This window comes from Pezoporus flaviventris, unplaced genomic scaffold, assembly GCF_033815535.1.
Source record: "Pezoporus flaviventris isolate CSIRO_AGI_PZ_B2104156 unplaced genomic scaffold, CSIRO_AGI_Pfla_v1 ptg000072l, whole genome shotgun sequence".
Classification (NCBI taxonomy): Eukaryota; Metazoa; Chordata; class Aves; order Psittaciformes; family Psittacidae; genus Pezoporus; species Pezoporus flaviventris.
The window spans coordinates 775,296-793,483 of record NW_026892620.1 but is presented as its reverse complement, the minus strand read 5'-3'; the positions used below and the strand labels follow the sequence as shown (position 1 = coordinate 793,483).

The 18,188-nt window shown below is 42.6% G+C and overlaps 1 protein-coding gene across 2 annotated transcripts in view; it reads left to right on the top strand.

The window, feature by feature from the left end:
- Positions 1 to 18,188, top strand: part of ST6GAL2 (ST6 beta-galactoside alpha-2,6-sialyltransferase 2) — a 52,075-nt gene that overhangs the window by 11,297 nt on the left and 22,590 nt on the right. For both annotated transcript variants that reach the window (XM_061472639.1, XM_061472637.1), the window contains exon 2: positions 14,348 to 15,350. In XM_061472639.1, the coding sequence (XP_061328623.1) occupies positions 14,405 to 15,350 (946 nt within the window). In that variant the 5' untranslated portion in view covers positions 14,348 to 14,404. The remainder of the gene's footprint in view (positions 1 to 14,347; positions 15,351 to 18,188) is intronic.

Here is an 18,188-nt window from a genome sequence, read left to right as displayed (position 1 = left end):
CCAAATCCTTGATATTATTTTCATATTTATTGACTTTTAACATTTTAAGGAAATTAGGCAGTAACATTAACAGCCAGACAATGATACAGCTCTGTAATGACAGTAAAGCTGTTAGATGGACAGTACTGGAGTGTCTCAAGTGCTGAATGCACATGTTGAGTATATGGGATAGAGTATGAAGTTTCTCATAACTTACTACTGGATTAAAGTCAGCCTTTTTATGTGTGATTCCCCACCCCCCCAGTTGTTTGGAATCAGCTGTAAGTGTGGTCAGTAACAGCAGAGCAACAAGAGACTTGCTCATTACCCCAGTGTTCAAATTTCCCTGAAAGTAATATTGATACCACATCAGTTCCACTGTGGTTTTGGGATATAAACTGAAATCAAATTTTTCATTCAGATCCACTAAACAAAACATTTACGTTTTTTCATCTTTGATATGCAGTCTGTTTTTTAAGCAAAAGATTCTGCTCATTTTCCATCCATCTGAAGGGAGGTTACAAAAGAAGAAAATTGCAAGTCCAGTGTATGAGAAGTACTTGGGAAAATGGTAAGTGACTTGGAAAGAGGCATGCCGAATAAAAGCGTCATCAAGAAAAAGACGGTCAAGGCTTACAGCAGTGGTGACTGGTTCATAGGTCTTGGAGATGGTTCAGAATAGGGATGCTCCTTCTTCTGAGGCTTTGGAAGTCAAGAGGTGGTTATAGTGACATGGTGATGCTGGAGGAAACATGACTGTAGTCTGGAGTCATCAGCCACTGGCAGAAATGCTGGAGAAGTAGTAGCTGTAGAGAGAGCACATAGAGTACATAAAGTATGTATTATATTAACAATGTTAGATTTTCCAAGAAAGGCAGTGCTTTTAGAAAGCATCATGAAAAGTGTCATGTACTAAAAGTCTATTTTTTTCCCAATTCTCTGATGCCCAAGCTGAGTGAAATTGATTTTAAACCAGTGTGCCTGTTTCTTACAAGAGTGTGCTTGGAAAAAAAGTGATATATTAGAATTCACATAAACTTGGATTCTCCATCTCCTGGAAAGGGAACTATATATGTTACCCACAGACAGAAATGTAGGCTCCTCTACAGCATGTCCTTGGGCATGTTGTATTTAATTGTCTTGAAAATACATGATTATTCCTCATGCTTGTCCATACTCAGTTTCTTTATGGAGACAGTGACATTTACAGTATCTGAATCTGGAATATTGCTTTTGCCATAGCTTTTGGTAATTATCTGCATTTACTAAAAATAAAACCCTAAATGGAGACCTTGGCAGGGCCATGGTGTTGTAGGTTTAACAGACACAAATTGTTACCTGCATACGGTGATAAAAAACACTTCAGAGAAATCAAGCTTTCCATTTGCTTGATTTGAGCCGTACAGATACTTTTCCTTTATTTTCTCTTCCTTCATGGTATGAAACTGTGTAAGTGTGCTCATTCTTTCATCAAAATTATTCAGACCTGAGGGACACTTGTAATTACAAAATAATTAGTAAATAAGTCAGATAAATACTATCCATTGAGAATTGTGAAAGCACATTGGATAGGAGTGTTAAAGAGCTGTATCAAATTCAAACAAAGCTTAAAAACTTATCAGTATTTAGTATGATAAGCCCATTTCATCATAAATTAGTACACTGTTAGTAATTTCTGCTGCTTTTGGAGCAATCTGAAGAAGAGATTTAGCAATTTCAAAAAGTAGTTAAAATGGAATCATAGAATAGTTAGGGTTGGAAAGGACCTTAAGAGCATCTAGTTCCAGCTGCTCTGCCATGGGCAGGGACACCTCACACCAAACCATGTCACCCAAGGCTCTGTCCAACCTGGCCTTGAACACCACCAGGGATGGGGCATTCACAACTTCCCTGGGCAACCCATTCCAGTGGCTCAACCACACTTACTGTAAAGAATTTCTTCCTTATATCCAATCTAAACTTCCCCTGTTTAAGTTTTAACCCACTGCCCCTTGTCCTATCACTAAAGTCCCTAATGAAGACTCCCTCCCCAGCATCCCTATAGGCCCCCTTCAGATACTGGAAGGCTGCTATGAAGTCTCCATGCAGCCTTCTCTTCTCCAGCCTGAACAGCCCCAACTTTCTCAGCCTATCCTCATATGGGAGGTGCTCCAGTCCCCTGATCATCCTCGTGGCCCTCCTCTGCACTTGTTCCAACAGTTCCATGTCCATAGGGAGAAATCTGTCAAAAGTACAGCATCCCTAGACTAAAATGTGGTGGTATTCAGTGACCTGATTTGCAGCACAAACTTGGGGTGTGCACTGGCAGTTCTGTGTTCATGTGCAAATGCGGTCAGTGGGGTTCTTATCCACAGCTGGACCTCAGGGGGTACTCCTACACCCACCACTAACTTTAAACAGTATTTCTTTTGTTTCTTCTGGAGGAGGACATATTGTCTTGTCTGCATGTGTAAGAAAAGCTCAGTGGTACTCGTTTTCTTACACTGAAGTAGAAAAACCACCGCATTCTTACTGTGGGCAAGCAAAGTGCGAGGTATGAGATATGTTTGAATAAATGTGATTTTTAAGTAGACCAGTTTACTGCTGCCTGTAAATTCATCTGAAAATCTTTGCATTCCTCTACTTAAATGTCACTTCAGGATTGTGGGATGCTATGGGATTCTGCTGTAGTTTTCTACACAGGGGTGGGAGAATAGAAATACACTGAGCTGTGCCATTCTTCCCTGGAAATAGCGTAGTGTCTCTCATGACTTTCCAGGGTCTGTTAGAGGTAGTGTCAGATTTCATATTTGGGGTTTTCATATCATGCAATTCACTGTAGTTGCTAGAAGTACTATGAAATTGTGTAATGCCGTAAGATAAAGTACAGGTTACAATGAATTAAGGAAGTACACTATTTCTGTATAGAGTTCCTTCTGCATTATTGGATTGGTAAATGTTTTTTAATCAGTTCACCAAGCTGGGTTTGGCAAAATTGAAAATTCAGTAGTTATCCTACTTGAGGCAGATTTCTTACCGGTGAGTGTGGAGTTCCACCAGCACTTTGCTATACCTCCTCATGTCCAAATACAGATTCACAAGAATTTGACTCTTTTACCACAGCAGAGCAGGCACAATAGAATGTTTTGCATAGATGCTGAAGAATCTGAGTTTGGAGTAGTCTGAACACAGGTGAACACTAGAACAAGAGTCTCATCACTGCTTGGCATTGTTTATGGTTGCCACTGGTATAACTTTTTATGTTTTTACACCCATATTTAGCATGAACTCCAATGTGTTTTTTCTTCAGCAGTTAAAAAAACCCAGGCTGATGAAAGTAGGAAAATTTTGCTTTGCTTGCAGTCATCCTGTGTGTATAGTATACCCTATACCTGCTATGGCAGTTTTAACTGTTAGTATGACATCTCTACTAACATATGCTGACTAGATTTACTGATGCAAATCAGGATATAAGAGAAAGAATCATGAAAATGTTAGAAATGTTAAGCATTAGTTTTTAGATTGCACTAAATGGTTTGGGATTTTTGTTATTTTTCATTTGTTTAGGGTCTGAACAGCTTCAAGGCAGGACTAAAACCCATCAACAGAATAGGTTTGACACGGATTGAATGTTGCTAAGGAATCATCTATGTTAAAACAAAGATTTCTTTTTCAGAACAGTCTCTTTTTATGTTGGCAGAGAAGACCTTCTTCTGATTGATTTAGGGCACTGAATTGGCTTTTCTTTATTACTTGGCCTCCTCCTTTAGCACTTAAAAGCTGCAGACGTGGATTGGAGCTGTATTATGCTAGGCAAGGGGCAAAAACACATAAAAGTCTCCATCCTCACAAACCTTTTTGTCTCCAAATGGTTGGCTTGAGCATTGCCAATAGCCTTCCTAAATGGCAGATGGTGCCATGGTGAGGAAAAACTCACTGTTTTATAGGAAGGTCACAAACCTGAAGGGAGGCATGCGATGTCTCAGAAGCTTCTCGGGAAAGCAAGCAGGCAGGTATGCTAGGGGAGCATGGACAAACCCCAGCTACTCCTTGCCAAAGCTGAGAGAGGGTCTGTTCCTGTGGGTGCCTGTGTGCAGCAAGGGAAGGGAAGAGAGGGAGAAGGAGAGTTTCAGAGATGTCTGACATCTTACTGGGAGGATGGCTATCCTCTGTGCCAGGCAAGAAATTCACTTCATCTGCATCTTCTAAGCAGATGCATCTGCATTTCCTAAGCAGAGCATGCAAAACATAGGCAGTGGGATTGCACATCCTGGCTACTTATAGACAGTCATAGGAGGAGGGCTTTGTTTACTGAAATCAGTGATAATTTCAAAGGCCTAACTGTTGACTGAAGACAAAAAAAAGAAAAAAAAAAGACATAGCCAGCATCTGAAATACTAACAAATATTTTAATGAAAATGTTGAGAATTCCACTTGTTGAAGAACTGAAGGAATATATTACGTGTATTCTGATAGCTTCAGACTTCAAAGACAATATTTAAATGAAGACTTTCCTCTGTAAAGGCATGTCAGCAACCTCTGCCAAGTATCTTTCTTAGTAAGAAAAGCATTTACTCTTTCACAGATTAATCCGTAGTGTCCCGTGGATCTCAGAATGCAAGGTTTTAGATTTCGTTGTCTTTTATGATGGTGAAAATTAGCATCCAATGGTAATTTCACTGTTGTATCCAGTGAGGATGTGCTCAGAATTGTGTTTTGTTCTCTTTTATGACACAAACAACTAATGAAAATAATTTTGCAAACTAGGCAGCTCTGTCTTGCCTCTCAATTACCTCAGTTTCTCACTGTTTAAATGGTGTCAGAGCTTTCAGAGATTGTTTTTTTCTGCTACTTTTCACCTTGCGAAGTCATTTATACTTGTAGGGAGTGAACTGCAAGAGCTGAGAGAGAAGACTTGTGTGCGCTGCACATGGGCGGCAATGACTACACAAAGGAGAAAACTATGGAGAATCCAACCAACAACCTTGATTTAATTGTCACTATTACTCATATTGGTTTCATGATGGTAGTTCTTAGAAATCCTGATTCTCTGCAAAATTTCTAGACAGGTAGGATTCAGGTTTCAGTATTTCTTGTCAGGTTACAAACAGCTGTATCCCCCACAGAAGAGATTTCTGTTCCTCTGGTCATAGTTCAAACTAATACTGCCCTGAGCCATGCATAAACCAGTGCCAGAATGGAGGAAAGAGAGAGAGAGAAAGAAAAAGAACTTAAATAGTAATACCACTTTATTTTGCTTTATGAAGCCAAACAAAACATCCCAGCTAGTGTAGGTTGGTTTACCATCAGCATAGTCATGTTAAGTATTAAAATGTACAAAAAAGGCAGAAAAAATTGTTCCAGTCCAGGAAACTTGTGGATTGTATTTGTAATGTAACAAGGGCTAAACTGACTTCATCCTTCAATTTGGCAAGCCATCTTCCAGAGCGAAACTTTCATTCAAGCTTTTAGCATAGAGCGAATAAGCCTATAGAAGGCATGTTTTTTTCTGTGTATGTGTATCAGTATATAGAAATGAGACATTGGCAATGGTAATTTTCTCAATGCTCTCTTACAATCACGTTGCTAACATAAACAAATAGAAATTGGCACTGAGCCAGAGCTGAGAAACAAGGAACGATATATTTACTCTTGTTCTTTTTTTAGAGTTTTAAAACAAGAGCTTGCTTGCTTTTTGGAACAAATGTAAAAAGACAAACTACAGTCTAATAAGAAAGTTAGTAATAGAAAGCAAAGCAAACCACAGTGCCTATAGGACTTGCTTTGTTGGAACATGCAATATAAACATACTCTGCGGATATAAAATTTAGTGCTGCTTTGTGATATGGATAATCAGTATATCTCAGAAACGTTGTTGCTTTAGAGTAGAAAACCAAAATTCTCCAACCATTTCTGCCTGGAAGACTGTGAATTTGGGCAAGTTTTTTGTGATAGGATTGAAACAGACCTTTTTGTAACTGTGCTCTCTGTTCATGCGCATGTTAGTATAAACGCTCCCTTCTCTCAGGAAGCAATTCAGATTGCCCTTTTTCTGTGCAATTACTGCTGTGTTAAGTTCAAGTAATATAGCATCTAAAATCATTTATGGAGCAAAGAAAAGAAGCTTTTTATTCTAACCTTGCCAAGAGCAGAAATAAAATGAGCTGTTGTGCTGAAAGTGTAGAACTGCATGGAGATTTGTAACGTTCTATTTCTCGTGGCTTAGTCTTGTGTGCAGTCTGAGATTTGTGTGATTTAATGAGACTGTGATTTGTTTATCCTGTCAAGCTTTAAATAAAAAACCCTCAAAGCACTTCCTTCCTTTTTTGAATTACGTGTTTTTGCAAGTATGGTATCAAAAGCTGTCCCTTAAAAAGAGGGGGGGACCTAAATACAGTTATGTATGTTGGCTGGGTATTTTTTTCCCTTATGCTTTATTAGACTTTGGGTAGACTATCTATTTCTCTGCACGTCTGTCTTGTTTTGAGGCATTAAGAGATTTCTGCCATCATGTTCAGTTACACATGACACCAGAACACAGGCATATACTTCTCCTGAACTGTGCTTTTGCAGGGGGAAGGGGATTAAAACCTTATTCTCTGGGCAGGGATGGATCAGGCCCACAGAAAGCCAGGCTGTGCTGAAGGTGGGCACTATCGTTCCTGGGCACTAGCCCTACCTGTAGATGGGAGCATCTGTGCATGGGTGTCAAGAGACATGCACAGGGTAGAAGAGGGGAAGAAAATATGTGCAGCTATTTTGGGTATTAATCCATTGCAAAGCGCAGTCCAAGGTTACCCTGCCGCATGAGGTGGGAGGGGAGCAAGGGCCATGCTCCACCTTTCAAGAGCTCATTTGGTGCCCCAGGGTTCCCTTTCCCATGTACAGGGGTGGCAGGAAGCAACACATTGACCTGAGAAGGGCTGCTCAGAATAAGGGGGGAAGACGCAGCATGAGTCCTGCTGCTCACCCAGACCTCCTGACTGTTGCAGGAGCATGGTGGCCTTTTTCCCCATCATTTGCTTGGGAGAAATAGGGTAGCATGCTCTGCGTCAGAGACCTCAGCAGGAGCAGAGCTCACCCAGTGCTTACCCAGAAAGAAGGGTGTGATTGTTCCTAGTGGGAGGAAGTTTTGGTTTTAATTCTCAACGCCTCAGTGATGAGTTGTCCCTGCCTCTGGCAGGTGGTGTTTTGCTGTTTCACTAGTGCTGTAGGCATCGTTTCTCTTCATCCTCTCTGCCACTCACCCCTGCCTTCCTGCCCTCTGTGCTGCTCTGCAGCTGGGTTTCCTTCCTGCCTGACCCAGTGTCCCAGCCTCTTCCCAGCCTCCCCCATTCCTTGCTTCTTCCTCCCTGTGTTGGCTTACTTGCATCCTCCTCCTCGGCAATAAAAGTAAGTACCGTAATAAGGTGGTTATGTGTGAACGGAGAATACACAAGTGAAGTGATGGCCATCAGTCTGATCACCCTGTTTCCACAGGACCTTAATGCTGATCAGGTCCCTTGGGAACAACTGCAGTTCGTCTGCAATCTGCAGTTTATGATGGGAAGCAGAGATGGTGGAGGTAACACAGAAAGAAAAACTCGGTAGCCTGATCCACAAGGCTTTACCTGTGTGGAGGAACTACTGAAGTGTAAGAGTGTAGCTAGCCAGGATGGTGTTTGTACAAAGCTGGATCACTCTGTGGTTATCCAGTGGCATACTGAGTTTCACTTTGGAAAAGTGACTTGCACTGTCTTTGTATATTTGCAGTGGTTTCATACTAACACAGATGAAAGTTTATGGTTTTTTTTCCTGGTGCTTGTATCAAGAGACAGTGCTGTGGCAGCTGAAATGCGCCCAAAACCTGTCCAAAACAGCCAGCTGGTAGTTCTGCAAGGACAGAAAAGATCCCTTAGCTGCTCTTTACTGTGTGCGAGGGACTATGGCCAAAGTGGTGGCTTCTGCACCCATGTTGCCTGGTGGAACCAAGGACTGCTGGTATTTGCAGGAACTTGAAGCAGCCTTTGAACCTCTGCATCTGACTGTGAACAGCCCAGGACACAGCAAAAGTATGACAGGAGGAAATGACAGAAAAAAAGGGGTCAGAAGTAGGTAGGGCTGAGTGAAGGTAGTATGTGGCTATGTGAGGGGCTCCTTGAGAGGCTGTCAGGGCTGATTTATGTTGTGAAAATTGCTTATTTTCGGCACGACTGTGTTACGCTTCTGCCCCTTTGTAGTTTTGATTGAAGAGCCTGGAAGTGATTTACACTCAAGTTGCTTTGAATTTCACATACAGTGATATGTAGTACATTTCTACAGAAACCCTCAGTTATAATAACAAGACTGTGGCTGGCTCACAACCAATCTGTAAGTAACAAAGAGTTTTCATGGTCTCCCCTAACCTGAAATTTGGGATGAAATTCTAGCCAGAGTGTAAAATCTTGGTGTGTATCAGAGTAAGAGCCACTGTCATGGCTCATGAGAAAAGATGCTACAGGTTGGGTAGATGGAGCTTGACCCAACCCAGGAGGTGGAGTCCCTGCAAAGCTGGGTTTTCCCTGGCCCTTGATACTCTGCAGAACATTTCCACTGGAAGTGGGAAAGTCTGCATGTGATGGCTAAGAGCTGGTATGGCTATTTTTACTTCCCTCCTGTCAGCCCACACTCATGTAACCTGTATGTGGTCCCTGGGCTGTGCAGGCGGCACTGTGGGCTGTGGGAAAGTAATGGCTGGTTTCAGTGCCAGGCAGCTTAAACTTGATGATGGAGTGTGGCGAGTGGGTATCAGATGCCTAGAAGGTAGCTTTGACCTCCCACTGAAACCCAGAGATTGATGCATCTAAACCCCCATGCTCTTACAGGATAATCTAGGACACGTTCTTTGGCAGAAACCCCACTGAGCATTTCTCCAGCTGCCGGGCTGCCAGCTTGAGTGAGTTTTACTGCAAGTCTCACTATATTTGGTAATTTTCTTACAGCCTGAGCTCCTGGGAATGGGGCATTAGAAAAATAATAATAATAAAAAAAGCCACTCAACACCACCCCTTTTAACTTAAAATCCTAGGTTTTATCAGAGGACCCGAGAACAGGCACACTGCCTGCCTGCATCCCTAGAAGCAAACAAGAACCTGAGACTCTGCTTTCCAAATGCCCTGGCTTGGGACACTTGGCTCATGTTTAACGAGCGATTCAGGTTAGCAATATGATCGTTTGCATATCTCCCAAGAAATTTTCTCTAAGAAGATAACGAAATATAGGTTAAAAAGGCACTGAGCAATACTGAAAAAATAAATCCCACTTCTGAGTTGTTTGGCTGTTTCTTCTTTGTTTCAGAAGACATTTTCTTATGTTGCCATAAATAATACTGAATGCAGCCTGACTCCTCTGAAACTAATGTTGAAGGAAGGAGCCAGATTTATTGGGACTAACAAGGAAGTTGTCCAAAAGAGATTCATTAAGTGGGAGGCCTAATCACAGCCAATAAGACAAGTACCCAGGCCATCAACAGACTAATATACATCTTTTGGCAGTCACCACTCCCCACAGTCTTGCCTGTCTGTTGCTGCCTACTGTATGGCTTGCACCGCAGAAATGATGTGATAATGCTAAATGCAATTTGGCACTTCCCACATGAGAGGATGAATGTGTTTCCCCACCCTGGAAATGCAGCCTCCAGCTGTCTTGCCCTCTGCCAGAGGTTTCTTAATACCCTGGAATTAGCTGACTAGGAGATGAAGCAAACTAAAGGAGCATTTGCTATCTGCTCAGGACGCCTAAGCTTTCCATCAAATAAACCCTGGTCTGGTTCTAAGCCCTTTGGGAACGGTTGCCCACAGCTAACATTTGCTCCCCCAAATAACCCCGAGGTGACCTTCCCACTGCAAAGCTGTAGCCAAGAAAAACCCTGTTTAACATAACAGTGCACATCTTAGAACATCAACTTGAACCATCCTGACCTCTGAGCTGCCGGGGTCTGTACAAATTAATTTTAACAATAGACAGTGTTGAAAGGGAGGAATGTTTCAAAGGAATAAAAAAAAAATCTCCCTCATCCATCTCTTCTCATTTAAAAAATAGTCAGGAGGCCTACTTTAGAAAAACTTAAAGTGCTCCTTGTTGCAACACAATTGGCTATATAGGGGGAGGGGGAACATGCTGATTTCTTGCATCGTAGCCTACCAAAATGAAATTTCCCACAAATGGGTGCCACGTTCGAAAGATTTCTACTGGGGAATTGGCTTTATTTCCTCAGATGATGCAAAGATACAAGTGGGGTTTGCCTTTCTTTTTTACAGCTTCTGCTAGTACTTCTATTAAGTGAATGAGCAAGTCCCTCCTTTCTACCCCGTTCACTCATATGTACCTTGCCTCATGTTTTCCGTGGCTTCCATGCAAACAACTAGGCTAGGTAAGAAAAAAAACCCTCTCCATATGGTATCTAGAGCTTAAATCAGTTAATGATTGAAAGAGCCCATCAGGAAGGGGATACATAGGAAAATGAGATCTTCAGACTCTGGGGCAAACAAGTTTATTAGTCCTGCTGAAGAGGAACCTGGGTTGGGCCAAGTCATGGGTATTTATTTTCCCCAGGTACGGACTTATTCCTCTGGTCCTCCTTAGCAGGAGCTGGGACTCCAGGTGTCTCATTGTATGTAAATAGGGAGGGTTATTATGGCAGGGATGGTGAGGTTGGAGACAATGGGCAAACACTAATGAAAATTTTAACATTCGTGTAGAATTGCTATAACAGCTTGAAATCTGTATGATGAGCATAGAGGAGATGGAAGTTTCCTCATGAAGCATCCAGTGGACTTCAGTAATTACACCCATGAAACCGCCTGTTTTTATTTAGCCAGTGTAATTCATTATGATCATAATTTCTGGTTTCTTACACAAATGGTTTTCTCTTCGCAATTGAGATGCATTGCCTCCAGCAGTACAGGGCATGAGCCCAAGCACATCCATTCCCAAGTGGTACTGAGGGAGATTCCCCAGGCAGCAGCCAAGGGATCAGGGGGTGGGCTGCCCTCTCTTCCCAGACATTCCCAAAGCTGGGACCGTGAGGTGTGAGAAGCTGCAGGGGCTGAGGGGGAGAGGACTGGATGCTTAGTGCAGAGGGAGATAAGATAAACTGACGGTTCTCTGGGCTTAATACAGCTTTCCATACACAGCGTTCAAGATCCTGGGAGGTTGTAGGGGTCCTCTTGCAACTAATACTGTAATGACCTTGAATTTGCTTCCAGCTCAGCTGTACTGCTGGAGGACAAGGCTTTTCTTGTGAGCAAAAAACATTAAAGCAGCACAGAGATTTGCCTGCATAGCTCCGGTCTTCAAGAGATTTGAGTATCCTTTTTGAGGCCCCACTTGCAACAAGGGATTGTAGATAAGCTTCTGCAGTAGTTAATGTGTAAAGTTTTCAGATTTATTCTCAATGGTGCCTCTCCTTTTGCTTGCAGTCTTGACAAATACACTGCTGTATGCTGGTTTTTTTTGTCTTCTTTTACGCAGATAATTTTTTGCTGCATGAAAAAGGTAATTATGTGCATGCTCGTATGTGCACACCATCCAAGATGAATGCGGTTTTATGATCTTGTAGGTGTTAAGGGGGAAAAAATCATCCGCTTTAATTTAAAAATAATTAATAATGCCACTGATTCCTTTTTCAGATTGTAACCTGAATAGAAACTTTCATAGTCTCACACCTTTCTATTTCTTACCAACTTCAGGTTATAAGATACAATAAAACTTGGATAAAATTTGAGGAAAGTGTGAGATTTTGTCATGGATTATCTTTAAATTGCGTCTGGACTTGTTATGTGACTCAGTGGAAAAGTATTAGTGACCTCTTCCTCTCTAGGTTTGACTTCCTGTGAGGTTGTCTGTTAAAAAGATTCTGCAAGATGCTTCCTTTTCGGATCCTGTAAGAAATGTATATTCAGCAGGAGAAACATCTGACTGAGCAAAGACTAACTTACACAGTGGTTTGGAAGCCACGTGTTGAAAAGTGCTGGGGAAACACAGCAGGGAAAATGATAAAAAGGGATAAAAGCAGTTCAGATGGGCAAAGAATGCTGATTTAAAAATGCAAACCATCTGAACACTGATGAGTGGGCAGGTTGCAATAACTTTAGGGCAGACCAAAGTTGCACAACACTCATATACTGTAAGTTGACTCCCACAGGACACTGCCTGCAGTGATTTGAAACTGGAAGTAGGGGCGGAACGTTGAGGTGCTGCAGAGAGTAATCTTGCAACAGCAGAGTGCAAGTAGAAAATGGGTCAGTTGGAGTAATAGCTTTTTTCCATGTGGTTTTTGTGAGCCAGGCCAAACCTGTGTGAAGCACAGGGTTGTCACATTCATGATTATTTATTTATGTTTCTTTGGTGTATTAGAAATGAATGTGTTTGCAATGAGGTTTGGTCACCCAAGTGTGACATTCTGAATCCTTTCTCTGGACCGTCTTGTGTGCCAAAGTTAGCTTGCTTTTTTTTTAATGTTCCAGGCTTTGGCTACATCGTTCAAGTAGACTGTGTTTGGAAATGTAATGCTGTGGCCTCGCATTCCCAGGAGGTCAGCAGAAATGCTAGCCTGAAGTATCCCTGCTAATACCACCTACGGTTTGTTCTCGCCTCTGCATTGTGGTAGGCAATCTCCTCATTTGTGCTGAAACAACTGGATGTGTCACCGCATTGAAGTGGATAAAGGGCCTTCCCCAGTTTAAAAAGCACAATAATGCCTTGAACATACATTTCTCCACCCTAACCCCCTGCTGTATCAGTTTACTGGTTCAGTTTGTAATATTCCAGCTGCATACGCAAGGGTGTTGGCAGTGGTGGAGGCACAGTGCAGAAATGAGGGACAGAGAATGTCTTATGCCAGTGTTATTGCTAGTTTCCTTTCAATGTGAAAACACAGGCTTAGTTACGGCTTCAGCCTAAACTTTGCACTCAGCTTTGATGTACTTTAGCAGCTTGCAGAAAGGTGATAGCATATGGTGACTGTGGTTTTGGTCCCTCCTGATGGTCAGGTATAATCGTGCAGTGTGTTATCAGAGGCATGTAAACTGTTTGGCTGCGGTGTGATGAGATAGTGGCTCCTGAGGCACAGGCTGTTAATGAAATCCAAGCCTGTCCCTGCTCCCAGTCCCTTTTTCTGATCACAGCTGGCTGGTATAAGAGGCTCTTAAGTCTCGCCATTAAGCGGTCATTGAAACAAATGTGGTTAGAAAGAAAACTCCAGAAGGGGCTTGTTCTTAATCCAGATCAGGTAAGTCATCTGTCACTAGGTAGTACAGTGAGTTAGACTACAGTGTAGCAACAGAGACTGATGATGACTGTAGTGCAAGGAGGTGAATGATAAAGGCTTATGACAGGGGAAGGCCAGACTTTGTTCAGCCAGTTTTGCCCGCACCAGTTGGTTAAACAAATGAGTTCATGTAAGGACATAGTGTACACGATGGTTCAGCAATGTGCTAGTGTATTTTCCCTGGAACACAGCCACCTCAGTCAGACTTTATTTCATTTTGGACCATGCCTCCCTCTACTAATGCACAAGATGTCCCTAGGTATAAATGGAATACAGATTTCCAAGTTTCGGTCTGACATTCCCTACCCATGCCCTTTTTGTTAATATCATCACCCTAAAGACATGTATTTAGTTAGTTGTGCCATGCATCTCCCTTTTTTGAAAATGCAAACCCATACACCTTGATGTGCAGACCTGCTTCATGCCACCTCAGTGTGCATGCAGCATCCATAGCAGAGGTACAGCAGTCACTCTTATTTGGGTGTGATGCTGGGCAACAGATAATGTAGTCAGCTGACACTGTGCCAGTTCATGCCAGCTGAGGAGAAGGTTCCCCTCTGACATGCTGGTGTGATGCTCTTCCCTACACCCCTTGATGATATCCCCAGAGGACCACCCTTTCAAGGCTTTGGGCAGAGGAGGGCTGTCCGTCTGAGAGTTTGTGCTCCTTGCCTGGTCCTTTTGGGAACAGGCTTGCTCACAGTCCCACTGCATGAGGACTTCAGTGGCAAAAGAGAAGACAGCTAATATTGCCCCCACTGTGCATGCAGCCAGGCATGGGTTTTGCTTTTGCTCTCTTAATTCTACACTTGATATAGCAGAAGCAGACAAGCACATGATCTCCCCGAAGGCAGGATCCAGTGTTACTGTAGAAACTGGCCACCAGCTTCTTTTGTAGCTAGCAGCTGTCACGGTGTGGTTGTAGCCAAAGCGTGTCACTTGTACAGTGTCTGTAGGCTCTGGAGTTTGTGTCTGCTTCTGAATCCTCCGTGCTACAGTTTGGATATTAATTCTGCACCTTCTATCACAGCATGCTGAGCTATTTCTGAATTGTATCTATTTTTAGAACCATTTTTGATTAATATTTGATGTTTTTTTCAGGTTTCATTTTCTGTCACCAATACTTCAAGGCACAGAGGAGCTGGTAAAGGCATTGCCATGAAACCTAACTTGAAGCAATGGAAACAACTCATGCTGTTTGGGATCTTTGCATGGGGTCTGCTTTTTCTGGTGATATTCATCTATTTTACAGATAGCAACACTGCTGAACCAGTTCCAAGCTCCTTTGCTTACATTGAAACTAAGAGGCTTCTGCCTCTTCAGGGCAAGCAGAGAGTCATCATGGGAGCCATTCACGATCCATCGTTTTCAGAAACCATTGATGGGAATGAGGTACTTCTTAATGAAGATCTCTTAGGTACATTTAAATCTGGGACTGGAAGTATTAAGAAATGGACTGATTTGGAAGATACCTTTAGAAGTGAAGATGAGTTTTTTCCATCCCAGATAGGAAGAAAATCAAAAAGTGCTTTCTACCAAGTGAATGACGATTATTTATTTGCTGCTGGTCAGCCTCGGTCACACAACCACCTTCAAGAGATAGCAAAATTCATCTCAGCAGATGAGGATAATCCAAAAGTAAATATTTTACAGAACAACTGGAGCCATCAGAGAAGAATGAGGAGAAGGAGCACAAAGCACAGGAGAAGCCAGATGCTTGATGAATCTGATGACTGGGATGGGCTATATTCCACAATGTCGAAATCCTTTCTTTACAAGCTTTGGAAAGGGGATGTCTCTTCCAAGATGCTAAACCCTCGACTGCAGAAGGCGATGAAAGATTATTTGAGCACCAATAAGCATGGGGTGCGGTTCAAGGGGAAACGAAACTCCAAGTTGACAGGAGACCAGCTATTCTGTGAGCTAAAAGAAAGGGTGAATGTGAAAACAATAGATGGCAAGGAGGCTCCCTTCTCCACTCTTGGATGGGAAAAGCACGTTCCCCAAATTCCACTGGGCAAATTGTATACGCATGGCTTTGGGAGCTGTGCCGTAGTTATGTCTGCTGGTGCCATACTGAACTCCTCTCTGGGGGATGAAATAGGTGGGTGAAATGCATCTGTTCATGTGCATATATATGTACATGCATGTTGTTCATGTTTGCCTTTCAAAAGGTTCATTCTTCTCAAGCATAGGTCTGTAAAGTCTGGTTGTTCTCCCTCAGCATTACATGAATGTGACCTCATGGAATTCAGTGAAGCTGTTTCCTTTCAGGACAATACAATTGAAAGGAAAATCAAGCCTGGAATCATAATTTGATTTAAAGAAAGCAGTTATGTTTCCTTATCGTATTACAGCTTGTTGTATAAAGGAGGCACTGGCTTCATCAGTTCTGCCATATTTGACATTTTGCTGCAACATGCGTTTATTTCTTCAGCAGATTAGAGCCATGTTCAGGTTTTATTCTGCAAAGCTGTTTCATACCTGTGTATTTTCTTGTGGCTCATAGAAAAACTGCCTCTTGTATTGCTGTCCCAGACTGAACTTTGTCTCCATGCCAAGAAGCAGTAGAGCCTCCTCTTCATCTCCTTCATGAGATGAAGAACTCATGCAAGATGAAGGACTCTTAAGAGTTCAGAGGTGTACAGAATTCAGACTCCTGAGTAACTTCCTGAGCTGAGGTCCCCTGACCTCTTTTCCAAGATTGAATTTAAATGTGTTCAATATCTCTGCCCATTGTTTTTCTATTGCTGCAGTGAGTCAGTGAGGTTACAGGTGTGCTGAGATGTCAACACCTGACGGAATTCCCCACTTCAAGATGGGATTTTTGTGGTAGCTGTTCAGAAAAGGAATGTAGAAGCATAAAATTATTTCCAGTTTGGGTTTTTTCTTTTTGAAAATGAGTGCTACTACTCATGTTATCGTCTCAGTAGTTCTTCATTTTGGCAGTACACGTGCAGTATGCTAAGAGTGCTGAAAGAAGGATGAAATGTATGTCTCAAACTTGCTTCTGGAACAAGAGTTATCTCCTTCAAGCTCTCTTTAAAAGCCTTTTGATGTTCACTTATTAATCCTCCCATCTTCCTGGACTTCACAGCCCAGTACTTGCTTCATTGCACTGTTACCACCTCTTTGACATGGATGGGTTTTCTTTAAATCCCTGGGATATATTAGAACTTCTGTCTTTATCAAACTACAAGTATAGGCTTCCAGCACAGCATGGGTGCCTGGCTGGCCTGCAACTAAAATCACACCAGAGCAATCCCCAAATTCACATGAAGCCCCACTGATTTAGAAATCTTTGGGGTGAAAAAGCTTAATAGTTCCTCCGTTCTCCAGTGTGTTATCCTTGACTGAAACAAAATCTCTCAGCCTTCCTCAGTACATCCAGTTTACACCAGTATGGATTAGTGCTGTACTGGGGAATCCATAGCACATTATATATCACAGCATGCATCATGACATGTTTGCACACTCAGGTGCAGCCTACGTGTGGACTTTGGTGCTTGACGTGATACCTGGGGCCCATATATATGCTCCTGTGTGTACCCATTTTCTTGTGAGCAGTCTGGGCACAGAAAACTTACGCCATTCTCTGAGGAGGAGCTTTTGATTTAACTGGGAAATTGTCATCTGATGCACCTAAGGGGAGGAGATACTGATTGATAGGGCTTACGCAGACATTTCAGATCTCCTCCTACCTGTTGCAGATTGAAGTGTGTAGGGCAGCACGAGTCAGAGGAAGTTTTCTTCTAAGTGTCTTCCAGGCCATGGGCAGGTACTTCCGATTGAGCAGACTATTTGGCTCAGAACTGTGGCAGCACAACTGGATGCTTACAGCCATCCCAGAGGGGCCTGGTGCCAACCTATGGGTCTTAGTGATCGGTGTGGGAAGTGCTAATATACAGGAGATGTCATGCCAGTGTTTTCCACTGAAAATGAAAAATGGAAGCTCCAGCATCTGTTCATATCATGATTCCCATGGGGAAGATATTAGGGTTCCCTGCAGAGTGTGTGTTACCGCTGAGCTCTTGGCTGTGCCTTTCCACCTCCCCTCTACTCCCTGAAAAAGTGAGAAGAGTGACCAGTAAGAGAAAGCCCAGACTGCACAAGATGCTCTTTTTCCCTGTGAATGCATAGCAGTAGAAGACTGTCCTTTCCCAGAGCTGGCATCAGGGCTACCAACTTCCTGGTTGGAAGTCCAAGCAGACCTGACAGTTAGGAGGCACCATGGGCTGCTCTGTGGAGTGATGCTGCTCTGTGAAGTCAGCCCAGGCACTCGTGCTGAGCACCTCTGTGTCCTCAGTCAGCATCATTAGGGAGTGAGGAAAGGCACCCCATGGACAAGTTCTGATTCTGGGGCCATGGGCTGTACAGTCTTGGTTTCTGTGGGCAAAAGGCTTTTACTGTTTATCCTCCCAAAAGAAAAATAAGGTGCAAGAAAGCAGCAGTGCAGAGCCTTTCTCTTCATAGGCCTTTAGCTCCCTCTTCTGTGTTCATATTAGAAACGCAGGCATAAATGTCATTTTTGTTCTGCTTCTTGCCCTCATCCCTCCCACCCCCTGATTGTTTTTTTGGATAAAACTAGGCATAGAGATACTATGCAAGTACAGCAAACATTCCCACTGTGATCATGCTATTTACTGTGAGACCCAGTTATTTTGACATCACTGGGATGTAACAGGGATCTATGATCAAACCGCATACTTTTTTATATCTTTAAAATGGTTATCTCCAATAGGATTAAAATTAGTTGACTTAAACCCAGCTATTATCAGTGTTTGTTAAGCTGTGTCCTGATCGTATATTTTATGGTGAAGGAAAGGTTTTTGGTCTTGGTATGAAGAACTAGCATGGGGAATGTTGGACATGCAGCACACTGTCTCTCAGTTAAGTTGTGAACCCTACCATTCCCATTTCCCAACCCAATTTCCAGTTCTCA